The sequence below is a fragment of the Notolabrus celidotus genome, chromosome 1 (genome assembly GCF_009762535.1).
Source record: "Notolabrus celidotus isolate fNotCel1 chromosome 1, fNotCel1.pri, whole genome shotgun sequence".
NCBI classification, from domain to species: Eukaryota; Metazoa; Chordata; class Actinopteri; order Labriformes; family Labridae; genus Notolabrus; species Notolabrus celidotus.
Genome location: NC_048272.1, coordinates 25,839,094 through 25,861,733, shown reverse-complemented (window position 1 = coordinate 25,861,733; position 22,640 = coordinate 25,839,094). Strand labels below are relative to the sequence as shown.

General features: G+C 42.8%; 1 protein-coding gene across 1 annotated transcript in view; it reads left to right on the top strand.

Moving 5' to 3' along the window:
* Positions 1-21,487, top strand: part of magi1b (membrane associated guanylate kinase, WW and PDZ domain containing 1b) — a 168,498-nt gene extending 147,011 nt beyond the window's left edge. The window contains 9 exon segments of the mRNA XM_034684800.1: positions 1,661-1,752; positions 2,420-2,612; positions 4,869-5,240; positions 7,250-7,417; positions 12,892-12,985; positions 13,150-13,240; positions 14,095-14,238; positions 16,371-16,509; positions 19,377-21,487. Of these exon segments, the coding sequence (XP_034540691.1) occupies positions 1,661-1,752; positions 2,420-2,612; positions 4,869-5,240; positions 7,250-7,417; positions 12,892-12,985; positions 13,150-13,240; positions 14,095-14,238; positions 16,371-16,509; positions 19,377-20,653 (2,570 nt within the window). The 3' untranslated portion in view covers positions 20,654-21,487.
* The last annotated feature ends 1,153 nt before the right edge of the window (positions 21,488-22,640 follow it).

The following is a 22,640-nucleotide window of genomic DNA, read 5'->3' as shown; positions in this document are numbered from 1 at the left end:
CTCCACACATCATTCTCTTTAATGAAAAGTCTCTCTGAGATCAAGGTCTTTAAACACCCAATGTGGTGAAAAGATTTCCATTTGCAGAAAAATACCCACAAAAAAATCACAGCATTCATCTGCTGTACTGACAATCTAGGCCAAAGAGGAAAAGAAAGTCACCTTTGCTTCTCTCTTTTGATTACTGCCTGATTTTCCCAATTTGATTTCCCTCATTGCTTGAACCATCCGTGCTTGTTATTTGCAGTCCTTGCTCACTGCTCTGCACAAGTCCGTCCATCTTGGTGAAATATCGATCCATTCACGCCCAGTTGCCTCACAATGGGGATCACTAATGGATCTATTAATCGACAGGCGCAGGGTGGAACTGTGCAGTTGACCCTCCCCTGTGCAGGTGCAGATTGCAGCTGTTAGCCTTTGACTCTTCCTCTCTCGGTTCCTCCACAGTTACATAGTGAAAGATTGGGAGAGATGGCTGCGCTCTGGAGGGATTTTAACTGTTGACTGAAGGAACAGATTGGAAACGGGCTGTTTGCGCCTTCTGCCACCCTTCTGCTGCTTAGTGTCTTTACTGTCCCTGGCAGGATTGGCCTGCTTGAAAGCAAAAGCAAATCATCTCTCTGGGAGGTTTGCTCTGAAGTGCATGTTTGTCAGCCCCTAAAGCCCCTAAAACCCTTCTGGGACACTGCAAATGCATACACATACATGCATATGTGAATAAATATACACATATTTAAAGCAAACAATCTTGTATACACCAGGATGAGACCACACATATGTAAACTCACACTGTCTCTCTGCTGTTTCCCTCTGCACCCCCTGAGACTCCCCACATCTCCACTGCTACATGAACCATGAGCTGTCACTCTCTGCAGTGCAATGCCTCTTTTATAGCACAGCACCTTTCTAGTGGACGGCACACACTGGCCTTTTTCTCTTGTGTATGGAAGCGGACTGTGAACTAGCCACTCTCTGCTCAATAATACATAGCCAGTTTCTGCATGTCTTAGCACCTCTATTGGATAGGAAGTGCTCTCCAGCATATGAAAATCGAGCTGTTTCCCTCACATAACTTCACAAAAGAAACAGTGAAGTCCATTGAAAGAGCAATGTCAAGACTGAAGATGATTTACAACGATTAAAGAAACCAAAACTATGCTATTTCTGACATCAGAGAGGAACCTCAGCCGGATCATTTCTAATTATGGCACCAACAGATGAATGTGCTCCGAGTGTTTTTGGCAGCGTCTCCTGGTTTTGAAGTTTATTTAGGCTCTATACCTTTGCTCTTTACTCAAAATAGATCATTTTAGTCTTTTGATGGATTGTTTGTGTGTTCTTTACACAAAGCCTTAAGACAGGTTGTTTTTATAAAGTGATAACTTGGAACAGTTTGAATGAAAAATATTTGCATGTTGCCATCAGCAGGCAGATAGTTTTGATTCCTTCAGAATAGTGGTTACATCCATTATGGCTATAACAGTGTCTGCAGCCCTTTTTATGACATAGCTAAAGCATGAAAGTTTTAGTAGGTTGATATTAAGGGAGTTATACTAAACGGCTAATGGCATGCTAGAGCTCCTCTGGGGCAGGCAGAGTCTCCTGGGCTGGCTCTCAGTATCATTTCAGAAAAGTTTATGAACCTTTGTTGATTTTACAGTTCCAGACTTCCAGGAGCAGGACATTTTCCTGTGGAGGAAGGACACAGGGTTCGGCTTCAGGATCCTCGGAGGCAATGAGCCAGGAGAGCCGGTGAGTCAAGCTCTTCCTATCTTCATTGTCTTCAGATTACTTTTCCATTTCCTTAGTGTTACAGATGTTTTTTTATTCAATATATGAACTATATTGAGCAAGACTCAGTAACATAAATGATGACATTGACATTATATTCAGTAGAAGTCTGTCCAGCATCAATACCTTTTATTTACCTCTTTTTTTTTCATCTTCTGTTTTTTTTTTTTATACAGTGCCGAGCCCTATTTTAGGGATTTCTACAACACTGCCTTTTAAAATCGCAAATGTTCCTTTTATGCTGACCTGTAGTGCATTTTTTAAGTAAAAATAATAATTTCCTTTTGAGCTCTGCATGAGGGACAATGGAAGCAGGCTGGCACAAAGAGGGAAGATGTGAGAGTGAGGTTTAAACTTAAGATGACCTCTATGTTATGCCAACTTTAAGACTGCTGTAAGCGCTGAGATGTATCTAGATCCTTATTTAAAGTTTGCATGCGAGCTAAATAATTATATTATTCAGAATTATTGTCTCCTTGTGAGCTTAATTTGAACTTTTTTAACCTCCATACACATTGACTACAAATATGTCGCACATAGCTTTTTTTTTTTTCTTTCATCTTCTGCATAATTTGGATTTTTACACACAGTCTTACAGCCTCCTTTATTTACTCTGTTTGTGTTTTAGATCTATATCGGCCACATAGTGAAGTACGGAGCTGCAGACGAGGACGGACGCCTGCGGTCTGGAGATGAACTGATATGCGTGGATGGAACGGCGGTGGTCGGAAAGTCACACCAGCTGGTGGTGCAACTGATGCAGCAAGCTGCCAAGCAGGGCCACGTTAACCTCACCGTGCGACGCAAAACCACCTACGCAGGTGAGACCAACGGTATGTTCTATTATGGTATATACGTTAAAGACGCAATGCAGGTTTTAGAAAACTTTTATTGTTAAAACCCTTGAGATGTTTGTACAGGTTGATATGCTGACACTCATAGCTACCTTGGTGGCAACACACTTAAATTAATAAGATAAGATAGTCCTTTACTCGTCCCACAACGGGGAAATTCAAGTGTCACAGTAGCAAAGTAGACAGTGCAAAAAAACCATATAAAGCAATCAAGAGCCTATAAAGTAACAATTATTAAAAAGTTATTAGCAATTAAAATTAAAGAGGTAAAAAATAAGCATATCCTACAACACATATATACATATATTATTGATTATAGAGTCTGACCACTGCAGGAAGAAAAGACCTGCGGTATCTCTCTGTGAGACACTGCGGGTGAAGAAGTCTGTCACTGAACAAGCTTCTTAGTGTTGTTATGGTCTCCTGGAGGGGGTGTGAGGTGTTGTCCATCAGAAAAGATAGCTTTGCTATCATCCTCCTGTCAACCACCACCTCCACAGGGTCCAGCGGGCAGCCCAGGACAGAGCTGGACTTCTTCACCAGTCTGTTCAGCTTCTTCCTGTCAGCAGCAGAGATGCTGCTTCCCCAGCAGACCACTCCTAAGAAAATGGCTGATGCCATCACAGAGTCAAAGAAGGACTTTAGAAGATATATATATATATATATATATATATGTATATATATACCAAAATAATCAAAATCCTGGAGGTAGATGACATGATGAGTAACTAAAAACACTACAGAACAGCAGCTATTGTGTCTGTTTACAGTGCAGCCACACAGATTTGTTAGGTTCTGATGAAGAAGTAAGTCAGTAATAGAACTCCCTCTTACAACTTGCAACTCAAATCTAATTTCATGCTGCACAAGGCACAGGACTCAGTAAAGTTGCTGCTGTGTGAAGTCTGTTGCTCCAACATAACTCTTCATCTGACAGCTCGGACTGATTGCTTCATCTTTTTCCATTAATTGTGCAATCCTCCGAAAAGATCTGCTGTCACACATGCAGAAACTACTGTTGTTATTTTTTAAGCTGTGACAAATGAATTGCATTTTCTGTCACTTCTTCAAAGAAAAAGTCTCTCCATGTTTCATCTGTTGCATTCTCCTTATGTAAAGTTTCAACAGTTGGATATTGCATTTGCATTTGCAGTAAAGTAATATAGTAAAATATGGTGACTCCATAGGGCCAGCTAACCAGATCGCTTTATATTGTATTAGTGGCAGAAAGAGTGATATATCTCTTTCAGCAGCAGAATGTTCAAATTATTCCTTTTGCTTCCAAACATTTCCTTAAGTTGTGTCAGATGTCATTGTAGTATTCCGGCACAACTTCTTTTAGTCTCTGAAAAGCATATCCCTAAGGGCTCCATGTATTTTCATTGCAGTTCCTTCAGGGACCAGGGGACCTGCTTACCATGGGCAGGGGCAGCCTTTCTTTTGTAGTAGTCTAGGTGTGTAACACTAGGAAGCGCTCGGCCTCTACCGCAAGGAACCCCCCCCCCCCCCCCCCCCCCCCCCGCATCACTGCCATTTCAGTGCTCTGCGCTCAGCTCCAGTGTGCTCCTCAGCAGGCGATAAAGAAAGGCCCATAAATATGATGGAGAGGGTGTTCAACCTTCGGCCCGATGAAAGCAGCCAGACATTAGTGCATTGCTGCTCCCTGTCTGCCTCAGAGCGTCCAGAATATGAGGCGCCTTCCTCAAGCAGCTGTACAGGAAATGAAATGTGGAATGAAATGTCCAGATACAACAGACAGACCGCGTCTTTACTTCATCTTTCGCTCAAAAGAGATCAGAGGGGAGATAGTTGAAGAGGCTCGTCTCCCTGAGTTCTCTTGCTGGCTTGTCTTTTATGTTATCAACATAAACTAGATTTGTGAGGAAAGACAATCGCTTGCGCTTATTTATAATGTTTTTATTTATTTTCAGATGATTTATGATAAAATGCTATTATTGTCACATCTTGATAGTTTTATTGTGTTGTTATCTAACCTTTATTACAAAGATAACTTATTCTCCTATGCTGTTATCTTCTTTATTCTTAAAGAATACTGGCTGTCCTTACTTTTATCAATTGTCTGAATTCTCCTCTTTTCTCTCTCACCTTCCTGTCTATAATCTATTACTCACTAAAATGTTCTCCCATCATTTTCTTACTCTTTGCAACCTTTCACAGTATATGGCCATTTTTTCTCATCTTATCCTCTTTTTTTGTCTCCAGTGAAAGCAGAGGGAGACGTCCCCCCGTCGCCTGCATCCTCCCATCACAGCAGCAACCAGGCACCCAGCCTGACTGAGGAGATTGGGAAGCGCACCCCGCAGGGCAGCCAAAACTCCCTAAATACTGTCAGCTCCGGCAGCGGCTCCACCTCTGGCATTGGCAGCGGTGGAGGGGGCGGAGGGGCAGGGGGCAGTGGTCACGCTGTGGTCGCAACAGCAGTTGCTACCAACTCCTCTCAGCCCCCCAACGCCGTTTCCACAGTCTCCACTGGCCTGCAGCCCTATGACGTGGAGATCCGCCGAGGCGAGAACGAAGGATTCGGTTTTGTGATCGTCTCTTCAGTGTCGCGGCCTGAAGCTGGCACCACATTTGGTAAGAGATGCCTAACTATTCTGTTTAAAGTGTTCAAAAAATCCCCACACAGATGTTGATTACATATGCAAATACAGCAGAAATCATTTCAATTCAGCAAAACACAGAACCACTAAAGCTTTCCCTCGTCATTGGGGCCTTTAATCTTTTTATCTTCATTTTGGGCTGTCTCTGTATCGTCCATAAAACCTCTGAACTCTAAATAGTCTGACATCAAACTCATTGTCAGGCTATTTACAGTCCCACCAGATCAATACCAACACTCTTCAAAGAAGTGGTTCTTCTTTCTCATTCTTGTCTGAGTCTGTCAAACCACAACACTGAAACCCTTTCCTTGCCTGCAGCTGCGGCTACGCTCACACACAGCTTTCATAATTGATCATCGGTGAAGTAGGTCTTACATAAGGCGTTTGTATTATTCAGCCGAACCTAAATGGCTTCTGTCGAGCAGGTCGGCACTAAAAGCCTAATGACAACTTAATGAGAATGAGATAGTGCTGCAAGTAGGTTAAATAGGGGGGAATGATCAGTGTGAAATCTGTTTATTTATTATATAATGTAGGATTTAAGGGATTCGCTGATTCTAAATCAACTTTTTGGTTATTTTCCATCGCTTAGCTGACAGTAAATAACTGTAATAAGTCCGTTTTTTTTATAAAGCTGTTTAATATCCCAGACCTCCTCGCACATAAATCTGTTTAAATGACTCCACTTTACTTTATACATACCAGCAGTATCCTTTCTGTGCAGAACATTATCTCTGCCATGGCTTCCTGCCTTACACCACTATAGCATTCCACTCTTCTCTAAGCTCTTATCTCCAACAGTGTGGGTGGACTGAAAAGGGCTTGAAAAAAAGCTCAACTTTCCAGGTTGGCCAACAAAGTGGCAAAGCTCCTTTTTCACAGGCCAGAGTAGAGAGCATGGGCCAATAGATGCACTTTATTTGATTTGACCTGACATGCCAAATCTCATAGGAAGCCATTGACCACATGAAAGTTTCAAAATCCGTTGTTGCATTAGCTCATGGCAGAGATGGAGTCAGAAGCGAGTCCACTCATACTGTGTGTATTTAGAGAAGCACTTTATTTTTCCAGAGATGCTACAGCAGCACCTCTATCTTCTCTTTCTCTGTCATCTGCTTTAGACTCAATATTTTACTGCTCCATTCAGTTGAAGAGACAGGAGGAGGTCGAGGTTAGACACGTTTTTTTTACCAGAATAAAAGAGAGGAGGGCGTTTGAAGGAAGGAATGGATAGACCACTGAGAAAGAAAGGAGTGATTTTACTCCTTTACTCTGCAGATCTGATGTCAGACTGCAGATACCAAGAAAGGAGGTTGGAAGGGAGGGAAGAGGGGAGTGAGAGCAACAGAGAGACCTGGGGGTAGTTTGTGAGATGTCAGCTCTGATGTATGTTTGTCGTCTGGAACTTTCTGCAGGTGCAGGTGTTTGGGATGCAGGCGACACAACACAGATTTTTCATTATTATCTTTCTCTGCCGAGAGACTTTCATGCAAATATAATAATGATACCCGTTTTAGAAATGTGTCGCTGGAGTAGCTTTAAGTAAAGAGGAGGATGAAAGACAGAGAGAGATATGAGAGAAGAGAGCGGAGGAGGGGGAACACATTGGATATAGAGTTGAGCTCAGTTGTTCCAATGATTCATTTGAAAAACAATTTGCTGCAGAAGTAGTGAAAACTAAAGTATGACAGATTCTCTTATTTCTTTACAAAGCACAAATTTGCTTTGCCAATGCTTGCTTTATATCCTATCGTTTTTCTGCACAGCTTCTCTCAGGGACTTTGCCTGGCTTGTTGCTGTCGGTGAATTAACCCTTAACTTTCTGATTCTTTTCCTCTGCTTTCTCCTCCCTTTTCTGTCTTTTCCTCCTCCCTCCAAACACAATCAAACACCCCTCAAAAAACACACACTGAATCACCCATCACAAACTGTAAATGGTGACCATAGCTGGCAATGCATGTGTGGCCATGCCCCACAAAATAGGGCGCATCATCGAGGGGAGCCCGGCAGACCGCTGCGGGAAGCTGAAAGTCGGTGACCGCATCCTGGCTGTGAATGGGTGCTCTATCACCAACAAGTCCCACTCTGACATTGTCAACCTCATCAAGGAGGCTGGAAACACCGTCACACTACGCATCATTCCTGGAGACGGTGAGTGGAGAGTGACAGATACAAAATATACAAGATAGTGTATTATAACCTGTGGTTGCATTTGTCTGATAGTCTTTATATCCTTGATCAACTGTTGACAAAACTTGGACCCAGCAACTTCAAGGGTCATTTATAATAATAATAATAATAATAATAATAATAATATTAATAATAATAATAATAACAATAATAATAATAATAATAACAATAATGACAATAATAAAAATAATAAGGCATTTTATTTAAAAGGCGCCTTTCTCAGCACCCTAGGTCACTGTACAGGGCAGAGTCCAAAAAACAAAATTTTTAGATTAAGCTGATGAAATCAACAAGGCATGATACAGTGCAATTAATAAAACAAATCAAATTAACAGGATCAGATACAGTGCATTAAAGGTGCCTTCAAGGGTCAATGCTCCAATGTGGAATATTGCTTTACTTGCACATGCTGAAAATAAACCACTAAGTCAGTAGCCTTCAGCCCAAAAGTCATATAATGACAAATTGTGGATCTCAACTGGGGAGTTAGGTTCGAAAGCCATTTTCAAGTTGTGGCAAAGAGTCTTTATTTTGGAGGACATGAGTTGCCGAAGACACAATGTGCCTGCAGCAGTAGGCTGCAATAGCTTATTACAGCCTAGCACAGTTTGTGGTACTACACCTTAACACTGGTTGTCACCTGCCATTAACTACCCTTTTCAGAAAGTTAGATTATGGTTGTTGTTAAGACTAGACCATTTTAAAACCATTGCAATAGACATTATTCGCATGGCCGTTTTCCTGTGGCTCCAAACTCTGGGTGAGAGGCTTTTTGCTAGCATGTCAATCTGCTTTGCTCTAGGTTGGAAGTCATGTAAACAAAGAGAAACCGACAAATTATGATCACTTCACCACTTCCCAAACCAATTAGGGACTACAAAGTCATTAGAAATTAATAAACCAAGAGGCACATTTGTCCATATTTCAAGTTAAAAACATGCTTGAGGACCCATTGGCTATCATCAGGAAACAGCTAATGTTAGCACTTTCTTGCCAACATTCGATTTAGAGAATCACATGGCAAAGAAAATGAGTTCTAGATAATCACACTTGTGTTGAACACATTTATATAAGCTATGTATTTTAACTTACAACATAATGCTGTGTAGCTCTTTCTTCAAGCTTCACTGCTAGACTGTTTTTAAGCTTTGTAAAGCCCTTTGACAACACCAATGCTAACATTGGTGTAATTATTCATTTAACTTGGTTTGCTAGCCAAAAATATGATTTTGCAATACGGCTTTCCCTCAACATTATGGATATAATCCTAAACCAAGTTGCTTTATAACTTACTTTTTTATCTTTTTGAAAATCCTTGCAAATTTATCAGCCCATGAGTCATTTTTTTCTAAAGGAAGAGCTACAACATAAGTACGGTTTCTCATCCATTTAGCCAATTTCAACCATCAGAAAATGGCCACAGGGTGATTATAGTCGTTTGATCATGAAGGAAGTAGAGAGTTTTGTGAGTAGCTTTCCTCAAAAGAGCACCATTGGCCATCAAAATAAGTTATTTTTCTATTTGTTGAGGGCTGTATCATAGGTTATTTGGGGTGCAGAACATGTCATCACTGTCCTGAGTGGTTCATATGTATGCTTGCAGTGTTATATGAAATTTTCAATGTCTTCACTTGCTTTCAAAGTGAGTGGAACACCCCCGCAGTGTTGACAGAAGTGCCTCTTTGGGGATATTTGGAAACTTTTCCAGTCTTTGCATTTCTGCCTTCGGCATGCCCGCACTTTAAAATGAGGGATGGATGTAGGTATGTGTGTTAGAGAGAGAGAGAGAGAGAGAGAGAGAGAGAGAGAGAGAGAGAGAGAGAGAGAGAGAGAGAGAGAGAGAGAGAGAGAGAGAGAGAGAGAGAGAGACAGAGAGACAGAGAGATACAGAGAGATGCAGAGATACAGACAGGGCTGTGCTTCCTATGTAACATGGGTGTGTCTCTTTTGTCATAGTGGTTTTAAGAAAAAGTTTGTCCACATTTCCGTTGTTGCAGTGCAGCCGTGAGCTCCTGCTTCTTTGTGCTGACAGATCACCCCCGCATGCTTCACAAATACGGTTTAATTAAGTGTATGTGTGTGAGCGAAGAAGGCGATACTCCCTGTCAACCTGAGCACTGGTAGAAATTGGAGCGATTTGTCCGCTGCGCGCTGCTTTCCGGCTCACTTCTTAAGGATGAAGAGTTTTTTTTTTCCTCAGTGAGCCAAAATTGCTCTGCCAAGAAAGACCGGAGAGCAAAAAAGAAGGCGTCTGAGAGAAATAACTGGATATGTTTTATCGGAAAGTTCTGCTTTGTGTTTATGTGCATGTGTCAAACAAACAGACGCTGGCTGTCATGGACACAGAGAGAGTGACAGGGGGAGATTGTGGCTTGTGTTTCGCAGTTGTGTCTCTGAGTGTTTGTTTTCTCTGCTTCTGTTTACACGAGACTGAGCACACTTATTTTTTTGTGGGGATCAATCCTGTCTAAACTTTCTGACATGAATGAATACCATCACAAGAGATTCTTCTAAGGTGAAGTCAGGTTCAGCTCCTTTCCAATAAGATCACCTCTGCCTGTGTGGGAAATCAGAGGTTTTCTTTGTAGTGACTGATGCTCAGTACCTCTGCAATGACAAAGAAACTGCTAGTGCACAGTATTGCATGCACAAACAGCTAATGCCTTCATCAGAGCTCATATCTCTACAGCAGAGACCAGAAACACCTCATTGCTTCCTATTATGTGTACGAATAGAGGAGACAAACCTGCCTCAGGTGAAATAATGTGCTTTTAAAAGAAAAAATCTTTGTTTTATTATGTAGTTGTATTGTCTCTTATCTCGTCTCCTTTTATCGCCCTCTCTTTTTCTTCTTTCTGAATTTCTCATTTTGATTCTACCCGCACTCGTTCCTATCTCAGTCCATACAGAGCGGGAGGGCAGACTGCATTGGCCAGAGACAAATTGCTGAAACAGCTCAGTGCTTTTTTTCTTAGCGCTGTGAATGTTTTTAAGAGGTAGGGTAGAAAAGTGGCAGTGGGTTGCGAGCAGAATGGAAAGCCAAAGAGAAACAGAGCCTATTCGATTAACTTCCAGACGAGACCAGTCAAAGGAGAGATAAATGGAGAGGGGTAGCAGAATGGAGGGAGCTGGTAATGCAAATGAGCAGATGGAGTGGCGAGTGGGGTTAACAGAGGCAAATTTAAGGCTGCACGCATTGGAAATGTGCAAAGGAAATGTCTATGATTGTACACAGTTTGAAGTGGATCCAGTGTGGTTTGACACTGCAACATGATTGGTTGACTTTGCACCTCGTGCAACAGGCAATCGAAGAGTCAAGCCAACAGGCTCAGAGTGGACCTGCGGAGGTGAAGGAGATGAATAGATATGAGGGAGGTAACTGAGAGGAATAGTGAGTAGGGGACTTAGCAGAGAGGAGTGGAGACTGTAATTAAATAAAGGATACCTGTATGGCTAAGACAGATTAGATTGTGAACGAGAAGAAAAGGATTCTTCATTGAGTAGTAATTGAGTAATGATGGTGAGTTTTTGTCAATAGAGCCCTGAAGGTTTCATTGACAATGCAAAATAATTGAATCAGTGATAAGATGGAATAATCAGGTAATAGTCAGCTTTAACTACAGGTATGTATATTTGCTTTGTGCAATGCACAGGCTGACAGGCAGGAGTGTGCACGAACATCTACATCTTCTTAAAGAAAAAACAATCAGACAGTGATTGTAGGTTGAAAGGTTACATGTTGCATTACTCTGGAGTTAGATTTGCATTGTGGGAAGCCTGGGGGCTTGTGAAACTAGTGAGCTACAATGTTTGTAGCTGAAAGTTGCTGAATCTACACTGAAAATGTTCCATGTGTGAAATATGGATTTAATTCAATCACACAGACTCCTCATGGACACAGGAGATGCTTGTGTTTGAATATGTTAGATTGTGTGTATGGAATTATAGGAACATGAACAATCAAATGTCAATAAATATTACTCATTGTAGTATGAAGGTTATTTATGTTCATGATGCAGACAGCTTCCAACACTGTGTGAAAAATGTCACTGTTTGATGTAAAAGCAAACATTTGACATACTTTTTTAGGAGCTCAATTATCCTCTTACAGGCATTTTTCTTTCTCAATTTAAACTGCACATTTAGTGTGTATGGACGAATCGCATAAAAACTGCAGTTCCTCAAGCATCCACTTGAGGCAGGCTCAGGAATCCCCATTAACAACCATTTTTCAAATTTTGTTCAATTACTTCTTTTATAACTTATTTGCTTTAAGGATAGTAAGACTAAGAGTTATGTGTAGAATTGCAAAGTGAAAGGCATGTCTAGGGCATGTTGACCGAAAATTATGCTGGGTCAGCATTTCCATCGTTGGGTTTCAAAACCCCTCTTCAGAAATAGCAATAGCAATTTTATTTATAAAGCACATTTCTGACACGTATGTTCAATGTGCTTTACATGGAGAATTAAAAACGTAAAAACATTTTCCCAAATAGAATAAATAAAATCAGAAAAACAATAGATACACCCAACATACATCAGACACAGCAATCAAACAAACAGCAATTGTTGCAGCACATGCATCCAGTCACAACAGTCATTATATCATTCATACGCTTGAGAAAATAAATATGTTTTGAGTCTTTTTTTTAAAAGTGGAGACAGTTGTTATGGACCTGGGGTCAGCATGCAGTTTGTTCCAAAAATATGGACCACAGTTACTAAAGGCCCCTTCACCAGACTTTGATTTGACTCTGGGTACATTTAAAGACCTCCACCTGCTGACCTCAGGATCCTGGTCGGGTTATGCACTGTGAGCAAGTCAGAGATGTACTGGGGAGCTGAACCATTGAGTGCTTTATGGACTAATAATAGGATTTTGAAATCAATGGGTGACATCACTGAGACTACATCCATGTGTTATGCAGTCCATGTAATCACCAGAGAAGGTGTCCTGCTAGCTTCTATGATCAGCAGACTCATTCTAGTGCTACTTCAAGGTTAATTTGAAAGGTTTTTGGTTGCTTCTGTCACATGTATGGCCTTGACATTTGGCCCACACACTCATGTTTCCTTGAGCAAGATGTGTAGTTACTTTAGTGATATGTCTATCCTGCTAGTCACATAAAATCAAGTCCAAGACTTAAACATATGACCAAACAGTTGGGACAAATTACATTCTTATCAGCTAAAGCTCTACTTGTACCAAACTGCAGGAAGTTATTACCTAATGTTAGCATGCTAGACTATAAACAGGATTAGAATTATACAAACTTTGAGTCTAGCATTTATATCAAGCTTTAGCTACCCTAACCTGCACAGCCAGCCAAGCTTTGCTGTGAACCAACTTTTTAGACTAAAGCAACAAAGAAAGTTTGGTCGGTTGGTTATATTGAAAGTTCACAACAAGCCTTCTCTTTTCTCACCCTATTCAGAGTCATCAAATGCCTCTTTGTTGACCAATGCAGAGAAGATTGCCACTATAACCACCACTCACACACCTCAACAACAGGCTGCACCTGAAGCCAGGTAAGAGGCACACAGGGATATGGAGTGCTTGGTACATAAGATCCTTTAAAAAGGCAGCAGATGGTTGATTTTTGCAGTTTGAATTAATCTGAAATCACCTGAAATACATAAACCAAACTTCTGATTTACTCTTTAATTTCTCACATAAGCTCTTGTTTTTCCAGGAACAACACCAAACCAAAACAGGAATCGTTCGAGTTTAAAGCCCCGCAAGCCCCTCCTCCCCAACCCCCCACACAACAAGTCTCACCTCAGGTAAGGAAGGACACATGGGTCATCCATTACACCTGTCGCTTCATTCATACATGCATCTATTTCATGTCCTCACCAAACACCCGAGCAATCTCCGCTCCATTCCATCAACTTCCCACCCACATCCACATTGGACTCTTCATAAATCCGTCCAGCTGATCAAGCACCCAAACACCCATTCATCCTCGGTCCCTTCATGCATCACCCGATTCACCCACCCAGGCTCCCAAGGACGAACAGAGTGCATTTTTATTTATATATTTTCCCCCTTTCCTTCTACCTGCTGGCTTTATCACAGTCCCTGCATTAAGGAAAGCCTGTTTGCTTTCAAAGTAGCCCCTCAGTCCACTGTGCTCACCGCTGAATTAATCTGGCGGTGTGGAGATAGCTCTCACTGATAGCATTGATCCCTTAGCAGAGGAGATTAGGAGGGCGTGAAGACAGGAGCTGCTGTCTGCCTGTCCTTGTGGTGCCCGGCTCTCTCCTTCTTTCTCTGTCTGTCTGTGCTCTCTTTTTGTCCACCCAGAGCCCGAGGCATCAATAATTCAGCATCCTTACACTTGAGCATATGCACACACACACCCACACACACACCCACACACACACACACACACACACACACACTCCCTCTCTCTCTTAAAGAGTCTGGAAAGGCTATTAAATAGGTGTGACTTTCCTGAAGGTGGCATTTGTCCCATGCTCCTGAAATAGAAGCTCACTTCAAAGGACACACACACACATCCTTCAGATCCGAATCACAAAACTTGATGCGATTTCCTTTTTTTTTTTTTTCTCCCTCCAACTCTGTCCATGTGTGTTTATGTGTGTGCATGTGTTTGTGTCATCTGTGTCATCAGGATTCTGAGTTCTACTCAGTGGACCTGGAGCGAGACAACAAAGGCTTTGGCTTCAGTCTGCGGGGCGGCAGAGAATACAACATGGACCTGTACGTGCTGCGGCTAGCTGAGGACGGAGCAGCTGTCCGCAATGGAAAGATGAGGGTACGGACAAAGCTTCAGAAAACAATCCTGATGATGTCGACAGGGATATCTTACTGTGGGGGCTGAGATACATTTGAAAAGAGTAGAGTTGAAAAATTAATCAGCCAGTTTGCGTTTTGGGGATTGTAGGATTTTGCATTTTGCATTTTTTTTAAGCTTAACACATTCTAGGAAAGGCTGTCTCCACTCAGTGCATACTAGGAAGTAAAAGTCTGAACAACTCATCCTTTGCTGGAAGGATTTATTTTGAAGGCGTGTTAGTCGACAAAGTCCTTGTTGTTATTTACTGGATTTTACATTCTGTTAGGTAGTCCCTTGAAAAAAACGTCTTTGTCTCAGTTTTATGCAACCCTGAATAACGTGGAATGGTGTCAAATTAATGATATTATTGGGGCGATGGTGGCCTAGCGGTCTAAACGCCCACATACAGAGGCTACAGTCCTCGTCGCAGGGGTCGCCGGTTAGATTCTAGGCCCCCGCTCTCTACTCCCCATATTTCCTGTCTCCCTTCAGCTGTCCTGCACAATAAAGGCAAAAAATATAACTTAAAAAAATTAATGATATTGTTAAAAGATTAGGTTGGATTTCTTACACCAAGGCAGAGGTTCATAGTCCGTTTGGACTGTTTTGACTTATGCTCCATAAATGAACAGTTCCTTTCATTTTGCTTCTTTTTGGTCATCTCGGCTTGTCTTAGAATTTGCAGATTACTTTCATAAGTGTAAACAAATACTGAAAAGCAGAGAATGAGGAATAGTAGTTTGTTGAGTGTGTGAGCGGTGAGAGATTTTTGCATGTTGCTCCAAAATTTTAACTACTCATCAGGGAACACTTCATTCCTGACCATGTTGCATGTGCAATACACGCACAACACATTTCACAAATGACCACATTAATAGTTCTGTACTAACAGGATGATTATAAAGGGAGGCTGACGTTCCTACTCATAGACTCACAGTCGTCAGCATAATGTTATCTATCGATACATTTGCTAGCCCATTAAGTAACCTCAACTAATGAAAGGTGTACTTCACTGAATATAAACACCAATGCCTGCAGGCTTGAGTGCATGAGAGGAGTGTGTAAGTACAAAATCAAAACAGAAGTCACTCACACACTGCAGAGTCATGGAGCATACCTGCTGACAGACGATGTAGATTTAAATGAATGAATACTTCTGTAGTAGAGTTTAAAGCGCCCTTCACACACACACACACACACACACACACACACACACACACACACACACACACACACACACACACACACACTACAGAAGCTGTCATGTAACTGTGATTTTTAACCTTTATTTTAATTACCTGCATAAACTAAGAGCTCTTCCCCCTAGTCTACTTGATTGAATTTACAGTAAAGGGTTAATTGAGTCTCCCTGAGGTGTTTTCATGTGAGGCGTGTGCCTGTTGGCTAATGTTAGGTGTATGATAATATACTGCCTTTAGGAAGTGTGTAGGCGCACATTTTTTCATGCATGAATATGTAGTTTGTGTTGTGCACCTTATTAGCAGAGGTATTAATAGCAGCAGCAGCAGCAGCAGCAGCTCTGTGAAGCAGAGAGAGGTGTCAGAGAGAGAGAGAGAGAGATCCATACTCTGCCAGAGAGGAATTCCCTCGACGCACAAAGCACTGACGGATAACTTCAGGCATGGAGGCAAATAATCAGAAAGGAAGCCAAAAGTGTTACAACTTCTAGCTCCTATGTTTCCTCCTCTTTCTTACTTTTTGCTCTCAATGTCTCACTTGCTGCTTTTCAACCCAATTTGCCCTCCCTGGTAACTGTTGACTTAAAAAAAAGTTGCTGTTTTGCTGTTATGAGTATTCGATATGTAACGTCTCTTCAATTTGTCCTCCCTTTCCTTCCCCCCTGCTGTCACTGTCCTTTTGAACCTTTGTGCCTCTCATCTTTCCTCTTGTGTACTTTCTTCCCCACTGTCACTTGTTGCCTACATTCTGTCTTGCTCCGCTACCTTCTCTCCTTTGTCTGGCTCTTTCTATCTCTCCTCTCTTCTCTGCTTTACTTCTTCCATCTTCACCTGTCACTCCCTTGTCTTCCTGCCACCTTTTCCTTCCTTCCTGTTTTCTTTTTCATTCCTGTTTCTCTTCCTTTTTCGTAGGTCGGAGATGAAATCTTGGAAATCAACGGCGAGAGCACCAAGGGCATGAAGCACGCGCGAGCCATCGAGCTCATCAAGAGCGGAGGCCGACGCGCCCACCTTGTGCTCAAGCGGGGTGACGGCTCGGTGCCTGAATATGGTGGGTCAATCTACGAAAACATTCCCTTCTCCCCCATCTTCACGCCTTGAGCCAGGGACGCCCGGTGGCTGGTGGTGGGTCGAAGGGGAAAGAACTATTTCACCCTCCCAGGACCCTTCACCCATCCCTGGGACACATCCACCAGGGAGGGGGAGGGTGTTGGTTGGTCTTGGCCGTGTCTTTCTGGTGGAGGTCACTCCTTGGCTTTGGGATTTTGGTGGGGAGGGGGCAGAGGGTGGAGGTTTTCTCCTTCGGGTGCTGCTGCCCCCCTTCCTGCTGTCACCTGCTCTCAGTTTCCATGTCATCCCGCTGTCACTTTTCACCTTCTGGCCACTGAGCAAAAGCACTCTGCTGGGACTTAACAGAGAGGTGGTGGGTCTGATTTCAGTGCTAACAGAAACTGTTTACAGGGTTTGAATGAGCAGAGTAGTGAAAATCAGTGTTACATGTGTGTGAGACGTAACGTTGAGGGCTCCTGATTAAAACACTTACATAGTGTTAATAGGAAAAGAAAACTTGATCCATTGTATCCCATGATAAAATGGGGCATCTCTCAGCTTTGGTTAGGACGTGACACAAGCATATTTATGATATTTATTGAAGGTGAATGTAAGCTACTGAACTCTAAAGGGTTTTAAGTGAGAACTGTACTGAGAAGAAAAGACAGTCTGATGCTTTTTTAAAACCGTTTTAAAGAGAGAATCTCACTCTACTGTGCTTGACATTACTCACTAATCCGTGGATTTTATTTGCACCCACTGTTACTGTCATTAAAAAGCTGTGACGATAGGAACTCCACCCATCCAAGTTCAAAAAGAAAACAAGTCGCTCCAATTATATAGACGTTTTGTACAGTGATGAAGAGAATAGAGGCAAGTATTTTTGTTCCATGTACAGAGCCATGAATTGAAGCCACATATTAATGGATAAGAGTTTATTGCTGCATGAACTTGTCAAAAGTGTAAATTGGATTTTTTTTCCTTCTATTGTCTATTTTCCATAATATTTATGGAACGTTTCTTTTTTTAATCGTATTGACCATTTTTGATTGATAGTCCCGAGTCATCATAAATGTTTATCTTTTTGTTAGTTTTCTTTTGAGTGGAGATGCATTTGCCTGTCTTGAACAGTTCATCAATGTCATTTTATTTGCGCTAAGAATGTGCTGTCTTAACCTGCACCGATATGGCATCATGTGAACTTGTGTATTTTGGATCATTGTTTGTACTTTTAGTTGGCACAACCTTTGACAGTCTCGCCAGTATTTCTTTTGATTTCTGTCAGCGATGTAAAACTGCTTCATACGCTGTTATTGTGGGTGTGTGAGTCTCACTGTCTTTATTTGTGGGGGGAGTTTGGGTTTCTGCTGCTTCTGTGTCCACATGTTTAGGTGTGTGTGGGGGTTAGAGTGTCTGATTTTCTGTGTGTATGAGTGTGTGTGGGTGTGTGGGTGTGGGTGTGGGTGTGTGCCTGCTTCCAGGACTTTCTCTGTAACCAATGGTTTCCACTGAAGGGTTTGGGCAATTTCCTGGACTGTCTCTTTTTTTCTGAATGACTCAATGATCAAATAAACACGTTTTTTTCATTGAAAAATCAACACAATAATTCTCCTTTTCTTCCTTCAAGTTGGTTCCAAGTGATCTAAACCCTGTGCTCTTCTCTTCTTCTCTGTTTTTTTTGTATCTTCCCTCCTTCTTCCCTGTATTGTGCTGGGCTCTTGTCTTCCTTCAGGGATGGTTGCTCCCCATCTCACTGCATGTATGAGAAATGACAAGATGGGGGAGGCGTCTGTCCCCCAAAATCAGACCACGGTTTGTAACTGTCCTCCCCTGTCATCCGGCTCTCTCTCTTTCTCTCCCACTCCCTGTCTCTCTCTTCTTCTCCACCCTGATCTCTGTGTGGTGTGGCCTCAACTCACCCATGCCCGTGCTCTGCTCCATGCATACAAATCCATTCACCTAAAATGCATTGCCAGCGCCGCCGCTACCGTAACTGCTGTCACAGATACTCTATGCCTTTGTCTACATCAGCTGTATTTAATATTACCCTAGAGATTCCAAAGGGGAAACAAGTGTCTCATTGTTGAAGTATCCACTGTAATTCTCATAGAACATTGTTTTAATTATTGCTAGATATTCGCTTTCTTTGTATTGCTGCAGTTTGTAGTCTTTCCTATAAAAACAGACTTTAAAGACTTACTCAGCACTGGGTTTAGGAGCATTTAGGTAATCCCTAGACTCTGATAAGTATTGCAGTTGCGTCTTAATCAGATAAAATAGATAAACAAAAGGAAGTTCTTAGGGGGGGGCAGAAAATGGCTGAAAAATCTTTTCATTTCATTCTTCTTTTATTTATTTTTGGGGGAAAACTCCTGCCTAATCTCCAAGCTGTTACTGCAACTTAATTAGCTTCAAACATTTACAAAGTTTAAGGCATCATGTCAGTGCATGAAACAGCATGGCTAATCAGTTTTGATCAGGCAGTTTCGTCAACATGCAGCAAATTGGCAATGACTCCGACCAGCCAGGTCCAGCTGAGTCCCTCTCTGCTTCAGAGAGGTGACCTTAGGTTACCTGGGAACAGGTTTAGTGTGGTTAAGAAGTCTCTGTAAGCGATGGCTGTCTTTGTGTCACTGCCATATATTCTCATGTAAGCTTCACTAATGTTTTTCCATCGGCTGTTCCTGTGCCATCTAACAACTAGTCATCTCTGCTGGCATTTACATCAGAACGGCTTCCATTGAAAATGTTCTCAGCTTTATGTCCGAGTGGTTGAGCATGGTAAATGTAAAGGCACACAGGGGCCTTTAGAGTCTAGATATATATTTGATCCCCCTGCCCTCGTCTGTATCTCACACTCTCTTGCAGACGGCAGCGCCAACGACAACATCTCAGCCACCTCAGCCGCAGGGTTACAAAACGCTGCGGAAGTGAGCACCTTCGAGACAGTCGCACCATCGGAGTCAAGTTTCCCACCAGAACCCAACCAATCATCCCGGAGCAAGAAGGAGCCGAACCGCCACTCTACCGGCACCAGCAAGCATCACCATTCACACCACCGACACCGCTCCCCAAATAAGAAAGCTAGCACGGGAAAACACAAGGGGAAGAAGTCCTCGGGGGGAAAGTACAAGTTGTTCAAGAAGAAGGATGACAAGGGAAGTGACAGCAACCGCCAACACCGCAGTCGTCACCGTTCGCCTGAAAAGGGCCGGTCACGCAGCGCAGAAAACAACCTGGACAGCCGTCACAGAGGACGTCGTCATGGACGCTCACCAGACAGACGTCACCGTCACCACTCCCCTAATCGCCGTCACCGCTCTCCAAATCGCTCCCCTAAGCGTTCTCCTTACCGTTCTCCTTACCGTTCTCCTAAACGTTCTCCTTACCGCTCTCCTTACCGGTCACCTCACCGCTCTCCTCAGCGCCACAGGTCCCCCTATCGTTCCCGGCTCCCTTCCCCTACCAGACGCCGCGGCCACTCCTCAGATCCCTACCGCCGCTATGGCTCCCCTGAGAGACAGGGCCGCAGCAATGAGAAGCCCAATGTAGATGAGGCTGTACTGAAGGAGCCATCTGCGTCACCTATACCCAGCCTCCCTCAAGAGGACAGCATCCTCCGTGAGCTCCCAGCCCTAGATCGCCTGAACCGGGAGGCCACACTTCCACCGCTGCGCAGGGAGGAACGCCTTTTCGGGGAGGACAGTCTGCTGCTGAAAGCATCAACCATGGAGAAGGCCTACCGACCAGGTGACAGCCTGCTGAAGGACATGGCATCCAATGGCCCAAGAGACAACTACAGGGACATCACCTTGCCCAGAGTGCGTACCCCCGACTCAGATTCAGCCTACAAGAGGTACAGCTCCCTGCTTAGGGGGCGCTCACCTGAGAGGCGGGATCCCTACGCCAGCCGAGGAAGCTCTCCTGAGCCGCAGCGAACCCGCAGTCTGGGACGCGACATCTCCCCGATCAGGAGCTTCAGAAGAGATGACTCGGAGGACGAAGAGGATGATGACAACTTTGTAGCAGAAAAGGTGAGGGAGTACTACAGCACGCTCCAGACCAACACCAGTCGCTCATCCAAGGCCACGCTCCCTGAGCCCAAGATGACCTACAAGGGAAACCCCAAAGATCTAAGCATCTGATTGGATGGCTTTCAGCCAATCACAGCCTCTCTCCACAATACACCTCAAGTTCTCACTTCTAATATCATTCGGTTCTACAGAAATGCACCCAATTGTGAACTAACACACACCAGACAACACATGCACACACTTTAACACTCTCACACACACACATTATGTAACAATGTTGAGTTACTAACAAGACAGTGAATCCAAAATGACTTTTGAAAGCTGTTTTTTTTTTTTTTTTTTCTAATTGTATGTTTGTTTTTTCTTTTGTTTTTTTCTTGTTTTTGGTTTAGCATTCTACATTTACAGTAAATGACAGACTTTTCCAGAAAATGTAAAACCATAAAAAACAATGATGTGCCTAACAGTTCCATTAACGAGCGACATTTTTGATTTTGATTTGATACGTGACGGGCATTTTGTGCCTCAGTCACTGTCAGATGATGAAATGTATGTACTTTTTTCCACAAGGAGCCCATGGAAGTACCGTGCACCTGGATCACTGTAACCGGTGCTCACAATGATGCTGTGCATGTCTTTACCGGTTTCAATGTCCTCTCTCTCTCTCTCTCTCTCTCTCTCTCTCTCTCTCTCTCTCTCTCTCTCTCTCTCTCTCTCTCTCTCTCTCTCTCTCTCTCTCTCTCTCTGGCTCTCTGGCTCTCTGGCTCTCTCTCTCTCTCCCCAGTGCCACTGTTTTTTAGACATTTGACCAGACTATAGCACAAGCCTGCATTTGTTTGTATATTTTTGACAGTTTGCAGTATGTGTACATTCAGAGGTGATCATTTTAAAATGAATGAAGGGAAATTAAAAGTTAAACTATGATGATGTTAAAATAAAATAATATATTCAACAAATGAAGAAGTGTGTGGCTTATTTTTTTGTGATGGGCCTCTGTTTATCCACACCATTACAGTCATTTATAGAACATAATTATAATTAATGGAGTTCTTACAGGTACAAACAGGGAGAATGAGTGTCGGAGCAGTAGAGATAGATATTGGGTGGCAGGTAGAAAGAGTCTGTGGAGGACTGAGCTCTCATCATTTGGGCAAACAAAAGACTAGAAGACTGAAGAAGCTGACATTGTTATCTCAGGCCTCCCATAAGTGCGGATCTGTGCGTGTGTGTGTGAGGATGTGTGGATAAGTCTTTGAAGAAAAGTAAAGCAAAGAGCTTCCACACTTTCTCAACATCAAAGCCTGGATAGAGGAGTCTTCAAAACTATTCCTCCACTCCTCCTTTCAGTGCTTTCTTTGATTAGCGTCTTCTCAATGGCCCAGTTCTTTCGTTGTCCTCAAGTCCTTCCTCCCATATTCACTCTCTTAGCTGCAAAATGTATGCTTGCTAGAGAAAGAAATGACAAAGTATCCGTATTACAGGACAGTGACAAGCATAGATGGATGATGACACCAAGCTGTGCACTGTTTTATCACCCCTCCAGAAACAACTATGGAGAAGAGGAGACCGAGAGCAGAGTGGTCAGTCTTGGTGACCTGTGAATGCCAGCAGGGATTTACTTCTGCAGAAAAGTGAAATGCATTCTCTGGCAGTGTCCTATGCTGATGACACTCAAACAGCAGGAGGCACAGCATGTATCTGCAGCTGCTTTGTTAAGTCCAAAATATGTGGAACATTTTTCTTCTGTCTTTAACTTTTATCTTTTCACATAATATTTAGTGCTATTCACTTTTAAGATGAAATGTAAAATATTCAAGAAGCATCGGGTGTCTCCCAGCTCGGAGACAATGTCTGTTTGGGTAATATTTACCCTCCTCACAGCCTCACTTAGAAGCATGAATGTGCACACAAATATGGGCTGTACTGAAGGTTTTTAGAGCTTACATCATATGAAGTTTCTTCCAGTTGCTGCAGCACATGCCAAGGTACTCAATACCATATGTTCAAAAGTATGCATCCCAGATTACCCAGTGGACACGATCTGCAGCTCATGAGGAGGAAATGGGTAGCAGAGATGAAGCATCACGATCAAACACTA